At 50.2% G+C, this 18559-nt stretch overlaps 1 protein-coding gene across 5 annotated transcripts in view; it reads right to left on the bottom strand.

Annotated features, from left to right (window-relative positions):
- Nucleotides 1-1590: 1590 nt before the first annotated feature.
- IKBKE (inhibitor of kappa light polypeptide gene enhancer in B-cells, kinase epsilon) overlaps nt 1591-18559 on the bottom strand; it is a 29576-nt gene continuing 12607 nt past the window's right edge. For all 5 annotated transcript variants that reach the window (XM_019546526.1, XM_019546529.1, XM_019546525.1 and 2 more), the window contains 15 exons: nt 17670-17780; nt 16196-16375; nt 15367-15563; nt 14891-14955; nt 14702-14793; nt 13866-13967; nt 11647-11722; nt 11397-11509; nt 9693-9769; nt 8375-8414; nt 7384-7485; nt 5187-5283; nt 3916-4004; nt 3040-3111; nt 1591-2039 (listed from right to left, as the gene is read on the bottom strand). In XM_019546526.1, the coding sequence (XP_019402071.1) occupies nt 2006-2039; nt 3040-3111; nt 3916-4004; nt 5187-5283; nt 7384-7485; nt 8375-8414; nt 9693-9769; nt 11397-11509; nt 11647-11722; nt 13866-13967; nt 14702-14793; nt 14891-14955; nt 15367-15563; nt 16196-16375; nt 17670-17780 (1447 nt within the window). In that variant the 3' untranslated portion in view covers nt 1591-2005. The remainder of the gene's footprint in view (nt 2040-3039; nt 3112-3915; nt 4005-5186; nt 5284-7383; nt 7486-8374; nt 8415-9692; nt 9770-11396; nt 11510-11646; nt 11723-13865; nt 13968-14701; nt 14794-14890; nt 14956-15366; nt 15564-16195; nt 16376-17669; nt 17781-18559) is intronic.

Raw genomic sequence — 18559 nt, forward strand, 5'->3', positions numbered from 1 at the left:
GATAATACTCTGCTTTACTGGAAAGCTCCAAATGCACGCGTCTCTGTTTCTAACTGGCAGCTTACTGGCACTGACCTGATCTGCAAAACCCAAGACACTTCAGCAGAGGTCTTATAAAAAAGCCCCAGGAATCACTTGTGTACCAAAGTAAACGTTTATGTAACCATTTATTCCGTTATCACACACGTGAGTAAACATCACAGACATTAATAGGCAAACAGGGAAACAAATTCCATCTCCAAGTGGTTCTCTATACAAATCACACCCGCTCTTTGTATCAAGTGCATTTGCATTAGATGACAATGCTGCATTTTCTGCACAGGGTGCACAGTGGGATCCAGATGAGCTGCAGACAAACACGTTGAGCTATCTGGGGATTTGGCTAATCAGGTGCCAGGGGCAGAGGGCCAAAAGGACCTCTTGACAGCATACAGAAGGGAAGGTGGGGGTAGTAGGGCAAGCGGGTCATCACTCATTCCAATGGCTCATGTGTCTCTTGTTAAGCTTGATGCAGATCAAAAGCTCAGATCCAGGAAAGAAGAGATTCCTAATTGAGTAAGGCTGAAATGTATATGGCCAGCTGCAAAAGCTGGTATAACTTAGTGTGCCTGCACTGTAGACTTGCTGAGTCTAAGGGTCCAGCCCATCCTGTCAGCTCCCTTAGGGTCATTCCTTCAGTGCATTTTCTGTGAGCAATGCTGGATTGGGACAACATTTTCAGGGAGCCTCAGCAACTCAGAGGACTTAATTGTATTTTCAAGAGTGATTTGGGCACCTAAGAGCCCACGTTACATCTATTTTCAGTAAGACTGGCACTCTTAAGTCACTTCTGGAAAGAGCATTTAGGCTGTTAAGTCATTGGGACAGCTTCTGGTGGGAGGCAGATTACCCTGGATTCTTTGCTTGATGCCACACTTAAGTTTTTAAATGAGCTTTTCAGTAAGAAGGCCTGAGCAGAGACCTCTGGGGTTTCCCTGCTGGAACATCTGGTTGCTTGCCATTTGTTTTCACTGCTTGGCCCAAAACTAAACTTATCCCTGCCCATGTACGTAGATGCTTTTGGACACGGCAGCTCACAGCAGTCACATTCAGGGAGCCTGCTTTGTGATTTGGGAGCACAGTCAAATCGAGACAGACAGGAAATGCCCCTTCAGTCTGGCATCCCCGAAAGGAGGGTGCGCGTGCTCAGGCAGATGCATGCGCAGATCTCACAGACCCTGTGGAAATGCCCCCAAAAGGAGGGAAAGAGAAACCTTCCCTCCTTATACTCACCAGCATTCATAACACAAACCACCCGGGTGGAAATGAAGTAATGAAATAAAACCAGGTGTTCTGGCCCTCACGTGATAGCAGCTGCACACAAAAAAAAAAAAAAAGGGCAGCCCTCTTCAGCGCTGGGTCTGTTGAATCCTGCATCTCCCGGGTGGAAATGAAGTAATGAAATAAAACCAGGTGTTCTGGCCCTCACGTGATAGCAGCTGCACACAAAAAAAAAAAAAAGGGCAGCCCTCTTCAGCGCTGGGTCTGTTGAATCCTGCATCTCCCAGCTGGAGCACTTGGACACGTTCCACACAGGATCAGGTCCTTAAGTCCATCGAGTGCAGTATCCTTCCCGCACGCAGCTCACGCTTGACACCAGACGGGGCTAGTGTTGAAGAAGTATATATGCAGTGTGTGTGGGCATACGCAGCTTCACGCCTTTCACCTTATGGAACACGAGCCCCTCGATACAGGACGAAGTCAGCGATTCCAGGGCAATAAGGAAAACGGAAAGGAAGGAGGTTCCCATTTTAACAATTTTAGGAACACTGCTTGTATGTTGGAGGGTTTGGGGCTTGCAGACCAGTTCACAGACTGTGCAAAAATGCTGCAGCAGAGAGGTAGGAGAAAGCAGAGTCTTATAAACACAAACGTTCAAGTTCTCCATCAGTCTCGACCCAAAGTGCTATAGATGTAAAACATTTTGTTTGATTGCCTTAGCAGCTGCAAATCCACCACATCTCCCTTAAATACCTGGAGTGGCTGCAGCTCCACTTAACCTGCAGGAACAAAATCAAGAGGTTTATTCTAGAAAAGTGCCAAACCAAAACCACCAGGATTCACATGCCCCCAGACTCTGAGGCGGATCCTGAAACCGGAGCCAAACTTCGCAGCTTGAAATGAACCGCTCACTTCCGAAAAGCACTTGTTCTCTTCCTCCTTCATTCATAGACAGGCTTAAGGTGGCAACATAAGGTCTAAAAGCCAGGCTGGGATTTAAAAAAACCCTCTCCCTTTAAATTCTAGACCGAAATGCACTTTGGGTTCTTATTACCGAGAAGCAGCTGCGATCGCCAAGACGGCATAGTCTAGGAATGGGAGCTCGAAGACAGCCTCCAGAGCTCGTCTGTCTCACTGACTTAACTGGGCAGATGTCGAGAAAAGTCGCTTAATCTGTTCCACCTTCACTTCCCTACCTGCAGGCAGAGGTTCAGGCGGTATTGGTAAATCACTTCCAGACCCTCGCAAAGGAGACCGGACAGAAGTGCCAGGTGCTTTCGTGACTAATAGGGAGCCAACCTGACGTTGCTGAGGGCGTCTCACCTAGACCGTCTGTACAATCTGGTTTGATCGCTACGAACAGGAAACACTTCACCCGCCATCGGAGCGCAGCTGCTTCTGCAGTGGAAACCGGGGTCTGCGTAACAGCGCAGAGTAACACAGGAGGAATGCTTGAAACAGCAGGGTGAACTGTCGGGTGGCATTTATGCTAGGCAGGGAAAATAACTCCCTCGCGCCGCCAGATCGGGGGTGAACTTGGTGGGATTCCAGTATCCCTGAAGCAACAGCTCTGTCGGCTGGCCTGGTGCTGGCCTAAGCCTAAAACCGCTTCCTTGCGTTGCAGTACCAGTGAACACCACCATTGTTCCTCTGGTTCAGCGTCTGCCAGACCATCCCACACACCTCCCAGGCAACAGGTTAAGCTCTGCCTACGTGGCGGAGAAAGTCAGTACGAGCTCAGATCGGTATCTCTGCCAAACAGAAGTCGCGCACTCTTACCGTTCAATGATGCTGTTGTTCAACTGGAGATCACAAGTTACTGATTTCATTTGCTCCAGAAGCTCCTGCATTCTGCACAAGACACAAACCAGCCTCTTAGACATAGGCCGCCTCCTGCTGAGAGGCCTGGGGGGAGAGCTTCCTGCAGGAAGGCAGTGATAGCTGGCAGAGCAGACTACGGAGGGCAAAGCACTCCCCAGCTCCCAGGCCTCCCCACGCATTGTTCTGGGTAGCAAGTAGCTACTCTGGAGTTTCCCTGCCTTTCTTCTGAGAGCCTAACAGGGCCTCCCACCCCCAGCCCTCCCTCATCACTGCAACCCTGTACGCCGGCAGTAGGCAGCAAGTTAGCTTCGCATGTCCTGAGCTGCAAGCACACTACAGTCAGGGCTTCTAACAACATGGGAACATGCAAATAAGACACCTTCACTCCTCCAGTTTAGCACAGCCCAGCTCTGCTCTGCCGCCCGAATTTAAATAGTCACATGAGCAGTCTATGTAGAAGTGGTTCATGAACAGCTAATAAACGGTTACTAGCAATTTTAAGTCATAGCTCCTCAATTGTAGAGGTCGCTGACAAGTCTAAGCAGCCTTGGCTTACGTGCCAACAACCATATGAAAACACACATGAAAAATTCACACGCTTAGGACATCTACTAACCAGTTATAAATGGAACTTAATTATGAAGTCTGACCACAAACGCACACATGGCTGGCACCCGTCCCTGGCATCAGCATAACACATAGCCAGGCTGTGGGGACGCTTGGGTCTCAAGCCTATCCCTTTTGGACATCAGAGAACCACCTTGGCATGACAGATGCCGTAGGGACCTCCCTCATTGATGCCCAATCTGTTCCAGCTCCCTCCTACAAACTCACCTCAGTGCCATATCCTGATCGGTTTCTTGTGTGTAAACAGGTAGAGGAGCAGAGGAGACCTGGGCTCTCTCTGGCAGCCTGTCCAAAGCCTGCAGAGATAAAGAGACGTGACACTGCTGCAGGTAACGTGCTGTGCTGCGAGGTCTAAATCTGGGCAATGCCATGTATTCAACTCCCCTCCCACCCTCAAAGCCGGAGCTTTTAAAGGGGATGAGGGAGGGCAAGTGCTGCAGGAGAACAATGTGTGGACAAATGCTGGTTGTTGCAGGCACCTCTCCCTGGAAACAGGGTAAGAACAGCAGATGGACCAGGACACACTGTTTCTGCATCATAAAGCATCCTAAAAACACAAGGCTGAGCCCCACGTTCATCACTCTTGGCATTTCCTGTTTACTACAGTATGAAGTAACTATTGCTGCCACGCAGGAGGCACTTGGGTCAAGGCACAGTCTTCCCGGGAAGATGAGGCACTACATTCCCAGCTCAATCTGAGATCGGGACGTGACCCTCCATCAGCTACAGAGAAATCCAGCAAAGCATTAACAAAAGGCCCAACCACGCAGAAGCTGTGCCAGTCAGCCTAGGTGGTGGTGCCTGCAGGAAATCACAGACTGTGGCAGCATTTGAGCCACAGGCCAAGTACTTCTACTCCCCTGGATCATTGCTTTGCTTGTTAGCTGAAACCTGATTGTCCACAAATCACAGTAAGGCGGGACAGCATCAGAAGCCAGTGGTACAAGGGCAGGGATAACAGCCTTCTAACCCAAGCCTCGATGCTTAAGGGGGATCTAGCTGTTGCTAGACTGTGCAGACCTGTCCCAGGCTGGCATCAGCACTGCTGTGTTGCGGTGCAACTTATTAGTTCACCCACATCACCACCCAAATAGGATCACCCTGCTTCTAGTCCTGAAGCGGGCACGCGCAGTGCAGGCACGGGTATCTGCATGGCGCTATTTTGTGCCGGGCACGCAGCTCCCGACTCACCACGTGACCTTGGAGAAGCCATTTTGGGGTCAAAGTTTTAAACATGCTTAAATGACTTTGGAACCTAAATCCCACTGACTTTTCACAGCATCGCTCACTTCACTTCTCCGAGCTGTGTCTTTTCCCCATCTATAAAATGGAAACTACTGCTACCACCCGACTTGCGCCAGGGAGACTTCAGGAACACTTGGCGGATGACAAGTGCAAGGGAACAGCTAGCTGTATTAAAAACAGTGTATGGGTGATATCCAACTCCCAAGCAGGTAAGCTTTAAGAAAGCACTGTACGTTATGGAGGCAGTCCCAGCACTCGGTCAGCTCCACACAGCACGCTGACAAGGAACTCCCGAGCTTCTTCACATTTTTTTTTATCTCACAAACTTTCCTGTTGGGGAGAACAGAAAAAGTCCAGTCAAAGATTTGGCAGGAACAGGGATTTTTCGGCTCGTCTTCCCACGCAATTGGCACAGGGCCACTAGACTCAGTACTAGCCCACACATCCAGGGTGCTGAGATCCCAGAATATGGCATTATATACGGAGGCGGCAGCAGAAACACGCCTCTTACTAACAGCTTCATTAGGGTGCTTCATGTCAAGAATCTGTTCACAGTTTTGTAAGCAGGGGGATGGAAACCAGTAGGGACCGGTGCGATGGGCCCAAGATCAAAGGAGCCATCTAGTGGACTCGGGGGAAACATCACTGCTCTATAAAGGGTTGCAATTACTTTTGCTCTGGCTTCAACGAAGACAACAAAAAAACTTGAAGTGCGCAGTCCGCCTCCAAGGCCAAAAAAAGACCCATTGCGTGACAAAGCCCAATCCACTAACTACATCAAAACTCAAAACAAGGCAATTAAAAATGAAAGAAAAATAAAATTAAAAACCTCTCCATCCTCAAAATATCAAATCTGCAAGCGCAGAAAAACACACACAAAATTACCCTTCAGGTATTTTTAAAACACCATTACACAACTTCCAGTTTTGAACACTTCAGCCTAACTGGAACTTGTGTACTGGATGGACCTGGGAGAAAATTCCCGCTGAAGGCAGTGGGAGATGGGACCAGTATAAGAATAATGGATCCCAGCCTGGAGTTGTATACGGGACTTTCTCCCCAGTCACTGAAATGCAGCCACTTCTGCGTTGCAGGACTGCAGCAAGGCAAAGTCATTCGACACAACAGACTTCACGCAACAGTGAAGAGAACTGGAAAGACAGCAAGCCAGGACACCAAGGCAGACTCTTGCTCCTGTGCATGCTGCCCTATACTCTTTGAGGTCCACCTCCAACAGACTAGTCTCACTAATGAAGTCTTGGCCTACAGGTTCCCTAAACAACACCTCTCATGAAGCTCTACTGGCAGGGATGATGCAGCTGGGGCTGGTCCTGTTTTCAGCAAGGGGGTGGACTATGTGACCTCCCGAGATGCCTTCCAGCCCTCATTTTCTGTGATTCTACTGCATCCTGGATGCCCAAGCCAAGCCCCAGACAAATTTTCATACTAAAAGGCTATTAAAAAAAAATCCACATTTAGGGCTTGGGGGCGGGGGGAGACGCTCTCACTTTAAAAGTAGCTTTGCAATGGAAGTCCTCTCTCTGCAACAAATGCTTCTCCTAAACGACACTTTTTTACTCTAATAAGCCAGTACGTGGCCCTCAGTCGCACACAGCCATTTGCTCTTTGCCCTATTCCCCAAATACCCTTTAGCATAAAGTCATTCCTTGTAAGTGGATCTCCGTCTTAACGGCAGTTTCAGCCTGATGCCATGAACCCTCCCGACCCCTGAATAAAGAAATGGACCTTCTGCAATGAAGTGAAGCTGATGGTGGTTGGCTTTGGGTGGGATGGCTGGCTGGATTTCTTTTAATGCTGCCCCATCCTTAAGTGGCAGGAGCAGGGTCACGGATATCAATCCTCTTCTCTGCTCCAACTACTCGCTTGCTTCGAAGACAGAGAATGTATTTCCCTTTCCTCTCCCCCAGTGCTGCACCTCTGTCCTGTGCTTTGCGTTATTGGAAGTCAAACCTGTTACGACTTAGGTGCAGGCTTAGCTTCAAACCCAGGCATACCCCCATGGCGGTGGATGGGCCTGTTCCTGGTGTGTCCAGGTAGCCTGGTGCAGGAGTCAAACTCCCCAAGAGCAAGTCGTACCGGGTGAGGTTTTGGCCATCAGCATGCATCTCTGGGAGCCATTTGCTGAAGGCAGACAGATATTACTTGCCACATGCCTATTGGCAAGGCACAAAAAGAGTCTCCTACTGAGCACAGCTAGCCTGGGAGAGCTGCAACTCTGTCCACGCCTCACTCTGGTATCATTTACATCACTATAAAACCTACTTAAGTCACTCTGGGGTAAGTGTTCACCTCCGTCCGCATCACGGAAAGCGCCACGTCGCTTGCCACGGACGTTCAGACTCCAGGCACCTTGTATAAAACCCAGGGATACGACTGAAGAAAGGCTGGTTTAATGATCCTGGCTATTACCTCATTCTGTTTCCATGAGCACCCAGGACATCTTGGTATTTCTGTACACAATCATCCTGGAAAATTGATATAACTTTTCTTGCTAAACGTCCTAGATTCAGCCTAAAGATGGTGGGAGAAAGAAGAGGAGGAAGGAGGCAGTGAATGGTATTTCCCTATAATAAACCATGTTCAGGTAACACGAGGGTTGAGGGTGGAACGACAAACAGACAACATGTTACAGGAAAAATGGCATACAAGGGAGATATTTAGGAGCACAAGGCAGTGAAACCAACACAACTTGCGCGTTTCAATGCCTCCAGCACTGCTGAAAACCTCGGATTTCAAGTGAAGTCTAATGTGCACGTCCCTAGCTTCATTAGGATAAAAATCAGTAGAGGGTTCAATTCTGCTGTTCTAGGCAAGCATTTAAAAACGTGCCCAGCTTCAGGCATGTCAAAGTCCCCTTGGTTTCAATGAGATTTCAGTGGAGACTTTAAAGGCACAAATGCTATTTAGGCATCTAAGTCCCACTGTAAATCAAGCATAAGCTTAGCAATGCCCCTGAACTGGGATCTCTGTGCATAACACAGACGCTATATCCTTGGGGTTACTGTGGTCAGTTTATTCCATTATTGTGCAATTTTCATTTGCCGGTACTGTGAAAGCTCTCAAGACTACAGTAGGGATCGGGCCCATTATAGTATTAGTAAGCACTAATTAAAACAAAAAACAACCAACCAGTCCCCAGCCCAAAGATCTTACACCTCATCACATTCACACCGGGGTTCCTTGCACCTTCCCGTCTCTAACCTGAAGACAGCTACTATGAAAGAGCCTGGATTGATAACCTGATTGACATGAAAATCATTTACAGGCCAGACATTCATACCACTGATAACGAGCATTTAAAATCTCTCTTAGATGCAAACAGAAATGCCAAACATCCAGCCAGCCTCTTAACCATAAGCAGGTGTTTCAGATGCTGGAAACAAGGGGCTTATTTACTTACTTATCCAGTTTGTGTATTTGTTCCTCGTTGTAGGCCAGCCCTAGGGAAAAAAAATAGCTATACATTGGTAACTTGCCAGGAAAATGTATCTGGAGCTTCCTCACTCACGGGCTGATAAATGGGAGCAATAAAGACGCCCAGCTATATCACAGCACCGTAAGGGATCACTCAGGAAGAATGATACAGCTAGGATTTTCCAACAGAGCTGAAGTCAGTAGAAGTTAGATGCCTAATTCCCTGAGACCCCTTTAAAAAAACCCAGCTATCCTGCCACTATATGGGCAGCAGTAAGGCACAGAAGATCAGCTATCATAAATAGACCTCACTCACCAGCAGCAACAGATCACAGGCTGGCTCCATTTTCCATCAGTATTCTGACTTTCCAAACACTAGGCCTGTATCACTTAAGAAAGAGGCAGCGTGGCATAGCAGAGGGTACCCAAAATGGGGAGCTGAAAATCTGTAAGCTTTAATCTGTGCCCCAAGAGCGACTCACGACACAGTACGGTGCAGACCTGCCTTGATCTAGCTCTAAACAAGAAGGAGGATGCATTAGCCTAAGTGGAGCGCAGTGCTAACGTGGCTGCACTGGTCTAGTATCCAAGCTCGATCGTTTAGAGGTCTCCCAGGTATCTCTGCACAGCATCGCACTGTGCTAGTAGATGCGGCTCTGTGCGTCTACACTAAGGCTACCACTGCTGTCAGTTGAGGGCACGGTATTTTTTTCCCCCCCCTCAATATAGTTATGCCAGCCAACTGATGTGAAGATCAACTTGTCATCTTTGCCTGCAAAATGGAAATCGCATCCTTTACCTTCCTCACAGGGTTATGAGGCGGATTAGACCTGCACGAATCAAGGCAAAGTGCTGTATAAATGGTGCAGACTAGCCTGCATACATTTCCCCTGGCATCAGCCAGGGAGGAGACAAGAACCTAAGTACTGGGTCAGACTCAGGACCGTCTAGCCCAGTACACAGTAGCAGGAGTGGATGCTTTAAGGGAGGGCACTGAACTGGGTGCATCTAGAATGATCTGTCCACTATCAGACCCTCCCTGGCATCCACCATCATTGGTTTTGTACCCCTGCCTGTTGTTCTCTTCAACAGCTGCTAATAAATGTAGAGACGTCCCCTTGGTGTAGACAGACAGAGCTGCTGAGAACTGAATCCCGTCGCTGCATCTTCCAGGCAAATCCACTGAGGAAGAGCGGGTCACGGTCTCGCTTCGCGCAGGGTGGACATGCTGCTTTTCCGTTACTTCGCTGCCCGGCTGCCTCAGAGCCGTGTGAAATGTGATACTGCAAACACGAGCTACTTACGCATACATGCCCTGGCCTTCTTGAACTGCTTGTGTATGAGCTGCATCTTCTCAAGGCAGCACTCCATCTGCCGGATGCTGTGGAGTCAAGGTGGGAAGCTGGGCATGAGGCACGTCGGGATGGAAAGCAAGGGCCCAGTTAAACCCCACTGCGAGAGAGGGGCGAAGCCTGCAGAAACCTATTTCTCTGACACTGGAAAGGTGGTGTGGCCTAGGAGACAGCGCTAGGCTGGGACTTATCAGGCCTGTACTGCCTTCCCAGCTCTGCCACTGCTCTGGCTGATTACCTCGGTCAAGTCACTTGCCCTCTCCACATCTCAGCTTTCCCAGTTGTAAAAAAAGGGGTATGGATACAACCCCCCCCATCCTTTTTGTAAGGCACGTGGAGATGTACAGATCCCAAGTGCTAGGGATCACTCCCACTTCAGCAGGGCTCGGTGACCAGTGATGGGCGCCCGAGTAGAAAACCTCAAACTGAGTCATGAAGAAGTGGGTATTTAGGGCCTCGTGTCCAAGAAAACAGCTTGGTTGTCAAACCTCCCCAGAGACCTGTTCCAGCGGCCTCACGGCCACCCACACAGCCCCCCCAGTCTCCCGCTGACCTCATTGCCGCCTACGGCCTTGCTCCTTTTTAGGTCTGGCCTCCTGCCCAGTCCTCCCCCAACACCGCCTGGGTGCTATAGCTGTTAATTCATTCGCTTGCAGTAGCTTCCTTTGCTGCATGCACCTCAGAGCTGCTTCCCTCCCAACCTCATGGTCTACCTTCACTTATTATTGAATTCACTCGCAAAGAACTTTGTGACGCTTCCCGTGACAGACGCGCTCTAAAAACTAAGCTGCCTTGTAAACTTGTCTCAGGAAAAACAGCAAGTACCTGGAAACACACAGGCTTCTGGGTGCCATCTATTCTGATGGCTCCACCTCCTCGAGAAAAACTCGAGCCCTGGCTTTATGAACACCAGAAGACAGTCTCTAGCGCTCTATAATCCCATGAACTGGCAGCCTCAATGCAAGCATTAGGTAATAAAGATAAAGCATCCTTATGATCAAGAGAGCCTGGTAACTGACTGTCCAAATGCAACCCACTGCTCTATCACTTGGATGCAAGCTTCTCCTGGAAGTTGAGATTGAATTGTTCTCACAGCAGAAAGGGAAACTTGTTCCATATAAGCGCATCTGGCCCTAAGTCAGCCCGTCAGCAGGAGGAGCAAGGTTAAAAGGCAGCACAGACCAGCGGGTAGGGCTCAGGCTCGGGGCTGGGAGTCCCCGAGTCCTGGGATCTTATCTCAGTTCTGTCACCGACTCCATTCCACCTTTAGGGAACGGGGGGAGAATCAGGGAGGACTGCAAAAGCCCTGCTGAGAGATTTGGTGGTAGTTTTTAATGTTTTAAAATCCCTCCCCCCCAAGTCTAAGGGATGACACTTTACCAAAGTGCTGAGATGCTCACAAAAGGAAATGCTGAAGTGCCGTGATCAGAACTACTGATCGCACCACGATTAATATGAATTACTTTGCGCTTAGGTGTAAAGTAACGGCATACTGACAGCACACCATAATGGTATATACAGTAAACCACCAACGTTAATTAGCACAAACGCAAATGCAGGGAACGTACTGCAGCTACCTCTGTCCGTTTGTGTGCGTCTACGCAAACAGATGCCTATGCAAATGTTACGACACTTAAAAAAGCTTATGCCACAAACCTTCTATCTTCTTGTGCCTGCTGCCGGTGATTTACCAGCTCAGATGAAATATCACCCAATGTCCCTTGATATTCAGAGATGCTGAGAGAGTACCTACAGAGGTCTTCAGTGACCTAGAGGATGAAGTGGGGTGATGGGGAAAAAGGTCCCGGTCAGGTACCACCACCAAAATCAGAGACGGTACCAACCCCATCCCCGGCGTGCTCTCAGCCCTGCCACCCAAGGCCCAAAACTGGATCTTTGTACTCACCGTTTGCAGCCTCGCTTTCACCTCAGCCAGGTCCTTCAGCTCTGGGTTCCCATTGCTTCCAGATACAGATTCATACCTGTTAGAGATGGGAAACCAAAGCTAACTAGAGAAGGGTGTGGATTCAGAGAGGCTCGTCTTGCTCTGGATTCAGAGAGGCAAGTATCATCTGGGCAAAGGAAAACCATGCTCTTAGGCTGGAAGTTTCAAAGGCACCTGGGGGACAGAGACATACAACTCCTACTGAAATGAACTGGAGTCGTGCATCTGAACCACCCCCAGCAGCTTTGAAAATATGAGCCTTGCAGCAATTCAAAGAATAATTAAAAAAAAAAGCAAAAACCCACAATGATTTTTCACTAAATAGATGGCAGAACAAAGAGACAAGAACAAAATGACTGAGGGTGGGTTTTGGATTTCACCCGAGCGGCAGCAACAGTAGTGGAGGCATTCGGTAGTTATTAGGATCACATAAGACTTCTCGGCAATTTGGTCCCTGATGCATGTTCCATTAATGGAGCCTCTCAAATGGAAATAAGAGACACTTCAGTATGAATAGGGTGGTCGGGCTGGAGGCATTGCTCAGTGGAAATGCACCGTAATGGGCTAGGAGCCTATAGTTAGAGATGGCAGAAACCCATTAAATCATCCCGGTCCAACCCCCACAAGCAATGCAGAAATGCTCCTCACAGGAGACTCCCCAGGGCTTTGCACAGTCTGGCTCTAAAAGACGGGGGCTCTGGGATCCCTTGGGAAGCGCCCGTCCTGGTCTGGCAGGCCTCGCCCTGGGGATTGCACTACTGGTACACTCCCGGTAGTGCCTATTTTGTCGACAATGAAGGCGAGGGCTTCTTTTTTCCACGTGCACCGAGAGAGAGACTGTGGCTCCTTTCTGCTTTCTCTCTCTGACTTCATGTCTGTGGCTACGATACGTTAGCTGTACCCTGTAATATTCAGTCTGGAAGATCCCAGAGCAGCAGCCAGGCAGCGGGAACTACAGGCTCGTATGAAACTGGAGACGAAGAATTACAAATTGAAGCAAAAGGGTGGAAGAGATGAACACGCTACCGCCCAGTTTGCTCATTCCTGCCCACCCTCTATGGACAAGGAAAACCTTTCCACTTCCCAGCTCTGGGTCTCCCTTCCACTGCGCCTCCATATTTTGGGGTATGATGGCTACAAGCGACTCACAGAAGCTGACAAGATCCACCTGCATGAAGCAAGACCCTAGTCACCCACTTAGGGACTATAATTACGCAGACTGGTGGCAGACCCAGGTATGTAACCCCCATCACCTGCTTCCCAGGCAACGAAACCTCTGTCGTAAGAGACCGCTGCCAAAGGCCGCCTCGCAGAATGACTGGATCCAGGTCTCTGCGGGCTGCCAGGCACATTGCCAGCCAGCAGCAACGGTTTTGGTGATCTCAGCACAGAGGACCAGGATCAAATGAGCCACAGACTGAATCACTCTGAGCATCTGAGAGGAAGGCACATTAGCCAGCAGCTGCAGCGGTATGGCCACACGGTTTACTGTCTTCACCACGCTCGGTCTGGGTATAACAAAAGACCTCACGCTCTCCAAGGCTGGCAGCTGAGTTCCCTGCTCAACAGCCCCTGGGATCTTGTGTTTTGACCCCATCCCTCCTCCTTCATTTGTTTGCCCAATGGGCCATTAGTTGCCGTCTCGGCAGGGCCCGCTCACCCTCCTGGGGTCTAGATAAGCTGGTACCTTCCACCCACTGAGACGCCCCCAACACATCTCTCCCACACACGGGAGCAGCGTCTCTCTCAGTACAAAAGGTGGAAAACTAATGACAGAAGAGTCATAAGAGAACACAGCCTTTGGGTCAATACATTAATAAGGGGTCACAGGATAGACTCCCCACTCCAGAGCCTGGGGGCTTCCAGCTGAGTGTTACAAAAGCCCTTTAAAAATGCCTGAAAAGCACAAATCCCAGCAACCTCCAGCGGCGCTTGTGCTCTAAAGGCACCAGGTTGCTCTCTCAAATTCCCACCCCTAGTTCCTAATACCCTGACAGCTACAACAGCCACTCTGTGAGCTCCCGTGGCAAAGGCCGGATCTGCACGGAGAAACGGTGCGAACTCCTCACCCGCCGTGTCACCATGCGTAGCTCAGAGCAAGGCTCGCGCGGACGCACGTTCTGGACTAGGGCCTGCGCTCTTCATCGCCACAAACCCGAGAGCAGCAAGGCAGCACTTACACCCCCAGGGTCTTCTCGTTGGTACGCTGCAAGCAGGTCAGCATCAAAACGGCCGTTTCCTTCCTCTCCAGCACCTTGGAGCACTCGGATTTGAGGCTCTCGCTGCCAAGAGACAGAATTATGGGTTGGGCAGGTTTTTTCTGGAGCAGCCTCATCTCCTCCACATTTTCGACAGAGCTAGTCTGTGTAATGCATCTGAAATTCCCTCTGACCTCTCCACCATGTCAAACGTATGCCTGATGGTTTCCTTTCACTGTTCGTGAAGACCAGGGGTGGAAAGTGCTTGTTAGAGCATAGTTCTCATCTACCCGACACTGAGGCCCGGTGTGCTGTGTATACCTATAGGGAGAGTCAGTCCCTCCCCAGATAGCTGAAAGCCCAAGTAGGCAAGATCTTGCACCAGCACTTTAATACTGGGATGTCCATTAGCCTGCCCAGAAGCGAACTGAGAACTTTTGACCCAACAGGAACCGGCCGTGAGAACACAGTGCCCGAGATGCCATTTGAAACGCCACTGGAATAAAACCCTGGAGGTAGAAGTATGCATGTGGGTCTAACCCTCGCCCCACCCCTGCCCCCGCCCTCAGTCCCTACAGCTGAAAGAAGAGCTTTAATTGCTTTCTGTTCAGCACGTAACATTACATACACACTTGACCGATGTTGCAAAGCCTTGGTGCCTACACAGCGGCTCTGCAGGGCTTGGAACGTGTCTGGAGCATCCTGCTGGGTGCATGCATTCAAGTGATGCTGTTCTCAAACACAAGACGTTACTACACAAAGGCAAGAGAAACCCAACGGCTCCCACTGCCCTTCACACAACGCCCCCCTGTACTTACACCACACAGTGAAGCCCCCTCAGGATAAACTCTTGACATTTCAGAAGCGACCGGGCTATCCTCAGCGTCTGGTGAACTGCACCGAGGACGCCCTGGAACGCAAAAGAGCCCCCCACGCTGAGCGCTCGGGAGCTCGCACGCGCCACGTCCAATCCCTCTGTCTGCCCAGAGCAGGAGCCCCACACGTACCTTTGCTATGCTGCAGTCAGCTATGACATCAACCTTCGGGACAAACTTTGGGAAGTCGTGTGCCGCTGAAAGCAGAGACGGTGCTTAGGCCTTCACGGCGAGATCGACCGTGTCACCAGCAGCCACAGCCAGGCTGAGCATCCAGCCACGTTAGCGTTATTAGCAGAAACGTTCACTCGCCGCTGTATTTCAGCGAATCAACACTGACATCTTGTGCTCACTTTGGTGAACCACAGGTCCTGCACCCTCCCCCGCCCCGCCAGAAAAGGCCCCTTCCTCTCTACGGATTTTTACTCTAATCATCTGCACCGCTGCAGCGAGGATGCAAAAGAAACACTCACAGCCTCCGTCTAATGGGCACGCGTCGCAAGCATGACCATACACGTGATATATGCAAGTCGAAAATTTAGCTCACAAAAACTCAGCTGGCCGCCCAGGGAACGCAAGGGCACATCTTGAAAGCTAACTGTACTCACGATCTCTGTATCTCACTCCTATGGGATCCTCCGTTTCAGTGCTCAGCAAAGTCAGAGGGCTATTTTTGGTGGTCCTGGAGAAATTTTGGGCTTGGAGGTTGGGTTCCAAGTCATATGGGTAACCTTCAAAAAAGTATTCTTGATGGTGAGGGGCTGTATTTGTTTGCCTGAAGACAGCATCTAAAAATACGTTTGTACTGAGACAAAAAAGAGAGGAAAGGAAATGAGATGAGGTCATCAGCACCCAAGATGTCTTCAGCCCCCCCCCCCAAAATCTTTATCTTAGCCATTCACCAAGGGAAATTCAGCTGAGGTCCAGCAGCTGCTTTCTAGGAGCATGCAGCATTATTAGGTCACCTCCATATATTTGTTCATATTCCCACTGCCCCAGCGCAACCTGGGGCCTTTCACCTCAAAGCACTGCGGGTCTGACGCAGGCCCCGGTGAAAATCAGTAGCAGTGTTTCCATTGACCTCACCAGGGTTGCATCATGCCCAGTATAAAGCAAACACCCCCCCGCCCCCTTAAATTGCTTCCTCCTCTGCTGAAACGCAGCCACCATTGGAGAGGGCGGTAGTAGGGCAGGGGGCAGCACTGAAAAACTACTTCCAGATAACGTGAGTCCACAAAGAAAGCCGGGCTTGGATGCGTGGGCCTAGAACAGAGGCTTTCCAGCAGGTTTGGCCAAGTGCATAGAGAACAGGGATCTGTCCTTCAAGTCTCTGCAACAAGCCTCTAAGGAAACTCTGGGCTGGGCTGTAGGACTTTGGGGCTCCGCTCCCAGATCTTCCCCAACCAGGCCTTCCCTGCAGGGTGACGGGGCCCTTACGTGTTGTGGGAGTGGATGAAGACCCGGTGCACGGTGGCTTGCGACAAGGAGAAGACATCGAACACTATCCTCTGCAGGATGTCACTGGTTTCTGCGAAAAACTGATCGAAGCCCCAACATTTTTCCTGATCAACTTCCAGGATGTTGGCCAGGATCGGGACAAGCTGGCTCTTCAGCCCCCTAAATGGGCAGGAAAGATGAACAAGGACGATTTACCTGCATGAACACACACGTGTGTTGAAGGCACGCAGCAAGAGTCAGTAAAAGGACCCTGGACTGGAGACCTGGCCCCAGCTCTGCCACTGATGCCCCTGTGACCTTGGGCAAATCACTTCCCCTTCCCTGCCCAGTTTGCCTGTCAGTCCAACGCAGATGACGCTACAAACTGCTTTTAGGAAAAGGTTTTGACACGTGCAGATGATGTGTACCATGCCCCCCCAGGGGCCTGATCCCGATTGAACTCCTGCTGCTGTCCACAGCAGCCCTTCCAGCCAGGGAACGAGGAAGCTGAGTCCAGACTTGGAAGAACAAGTTGTGCAATCGTGCAACATTTGCTCTACACTTCCTGGCACAGCTGAAAAGTTTCCCAAGATGAGCCTGCCGCAATCTGCAGCTTGTGCCCCGTCATTAGGGATTCACTCGGTGTGCTCGCCACAGCCCCCGACATTGTTCATCCCACATCCACGGGCTTGTCACACGCGTGTCCCCACATGCTCCATTACCACTTGGACTCTGCAAACGAACGAAACCCAGAACCCAGAGAGCCGGTTTTCCCTGATCTCCACTCTGAAAGGCTTGAGATTAAAAACAGTCACTGATCAGGCTCACAGGCAGGAAGAGGGAGACTGAATATGAACCTCTTTGGTATCCTTGAACCCTCACCTTATAGCATTGGAGATGGATGGGAGGGAAGGGTTCTGCACCAGGTTAAGCAAGACAGGGAGGCCTCAGAACCACTGGTAGCCAAGTGGTTAGGGCACGTCCCTTCCCCCCATGAATTGAGACATTTTTCCTAACAGATAAAACTTGGTTTGGGGTGAATCAATGCCTTTTCTGTTGGGAAAAAAAATATGTCTTGTAAGAAAATTCCCAACCAGCCCAACCACTCTGGGTGCTCAACGCTGGAGCATGCTCAAATTTAGAACAAGGCACGGAAGGGAAGATGCACTGAGGAAGACGCATACATATTTCATATCTCATTTGTGGTAGTTTAATTTCATTCTTCCCTCTGGAAGGCACAACGAAAGGAGCAAGACCAGGGAAAAGGTGTGGATAGCATACCTACACCCGCTTGAATTGGGCATCTTGACAGCAGGCCATAATCAGATACTCTTCTCTGATACAAGACCGAATTTCTGTGCCTAAGTCACTGGCTGGTTTGATCTTGTATAATGAAGAACAGGGGGGGCTCTCAGAAAGGAGAGGCTACAGGTCTTCCCACTGGAGCCCCGACTCCATCTCCTCGAATACTCACACAGAGAGTCGGCACGTGGCAGGCAGCTCGTAGGTCCACTCGATGGCCCCGTTCTCCTGCCTCTGGACACCTGAGATTGCTCCAGAAGGCTTCTGGGTTGTTATTTTATACCTATCAAACACAAAATTACATTTCTCTTCATTTGGGCAAATGGGCCAGCGACCTCCATCTTGTGCATTCCTGCCGCCGGGCTTGGCAAATGCAATGGTTAATGCCCAGGGGGCAGAGACAGGATGTAGCATGGATCAGCGGAAGAGAAAGCCAGACTTTCTGGGGAGGAATTTCCATCTAGAGAACCAGACTTGCAATCAAAAACAAAGAGATGCCCAGATGCATGGACAACCAAGCCAATTAGCACAAGCAAGAGGCCAGGCATGCTAACGAGGCAGCTACCAACTACCTAATTGAGGGCCCAGTCAATACCAACGTGCTCCTGGACTAGGCTCCTCCGCAGGCCTAGGTGTCTGACAACCCAGTGCTATGGGGATATGGCAAAGATGGTCAATGGTAGGACCGCCAAGAGAGCCGGTCCAGCAAAATCTTCAGTACCCAAATATGTTGCATTGTGTTTGGTGCTGGGAGGCCTCAGCTTACGGGCTTAAGTTATAAATGAGCTAAGGTGAATAACGCTGAACAGTCAATTCCACACCGGTAACAGCACCACAGCGCAGAGCATGTAGCTAAAACGGCAGGCCTGTGCCACGGGTATCAGCAGGTATCCAAAGCCAAAACAAAACCAGGGACAAAACCAGGACTAGGAAAAAGATGCACGGCCTGGGAGGCGCTGGCAGAGCTGCGAGGTGTCCTCGGGGCAGGAGATGCAGCAGAACCGGAGCGAGGTGCGCAGGCTGGGTCGAGGCACAGCCCCACGTTAGCAGCTCAGCGGCAGG

This window comes from Crocodylus porosus, unplaced genomic scaffold (assembly GCF_001723895.1).
Source record: "Crocodylus porosus isolate Cpor-Errol unplaced genomic scaffold, CroPor_comp1, whole genome shotgun sequence".
NCBI classification, from domain to species: domain Eukaryota; kingdom Metazoa; phylum Chordata; order Crocodylia; family Crocodylidae; genus Crocodylus; species Crocodylus porosus.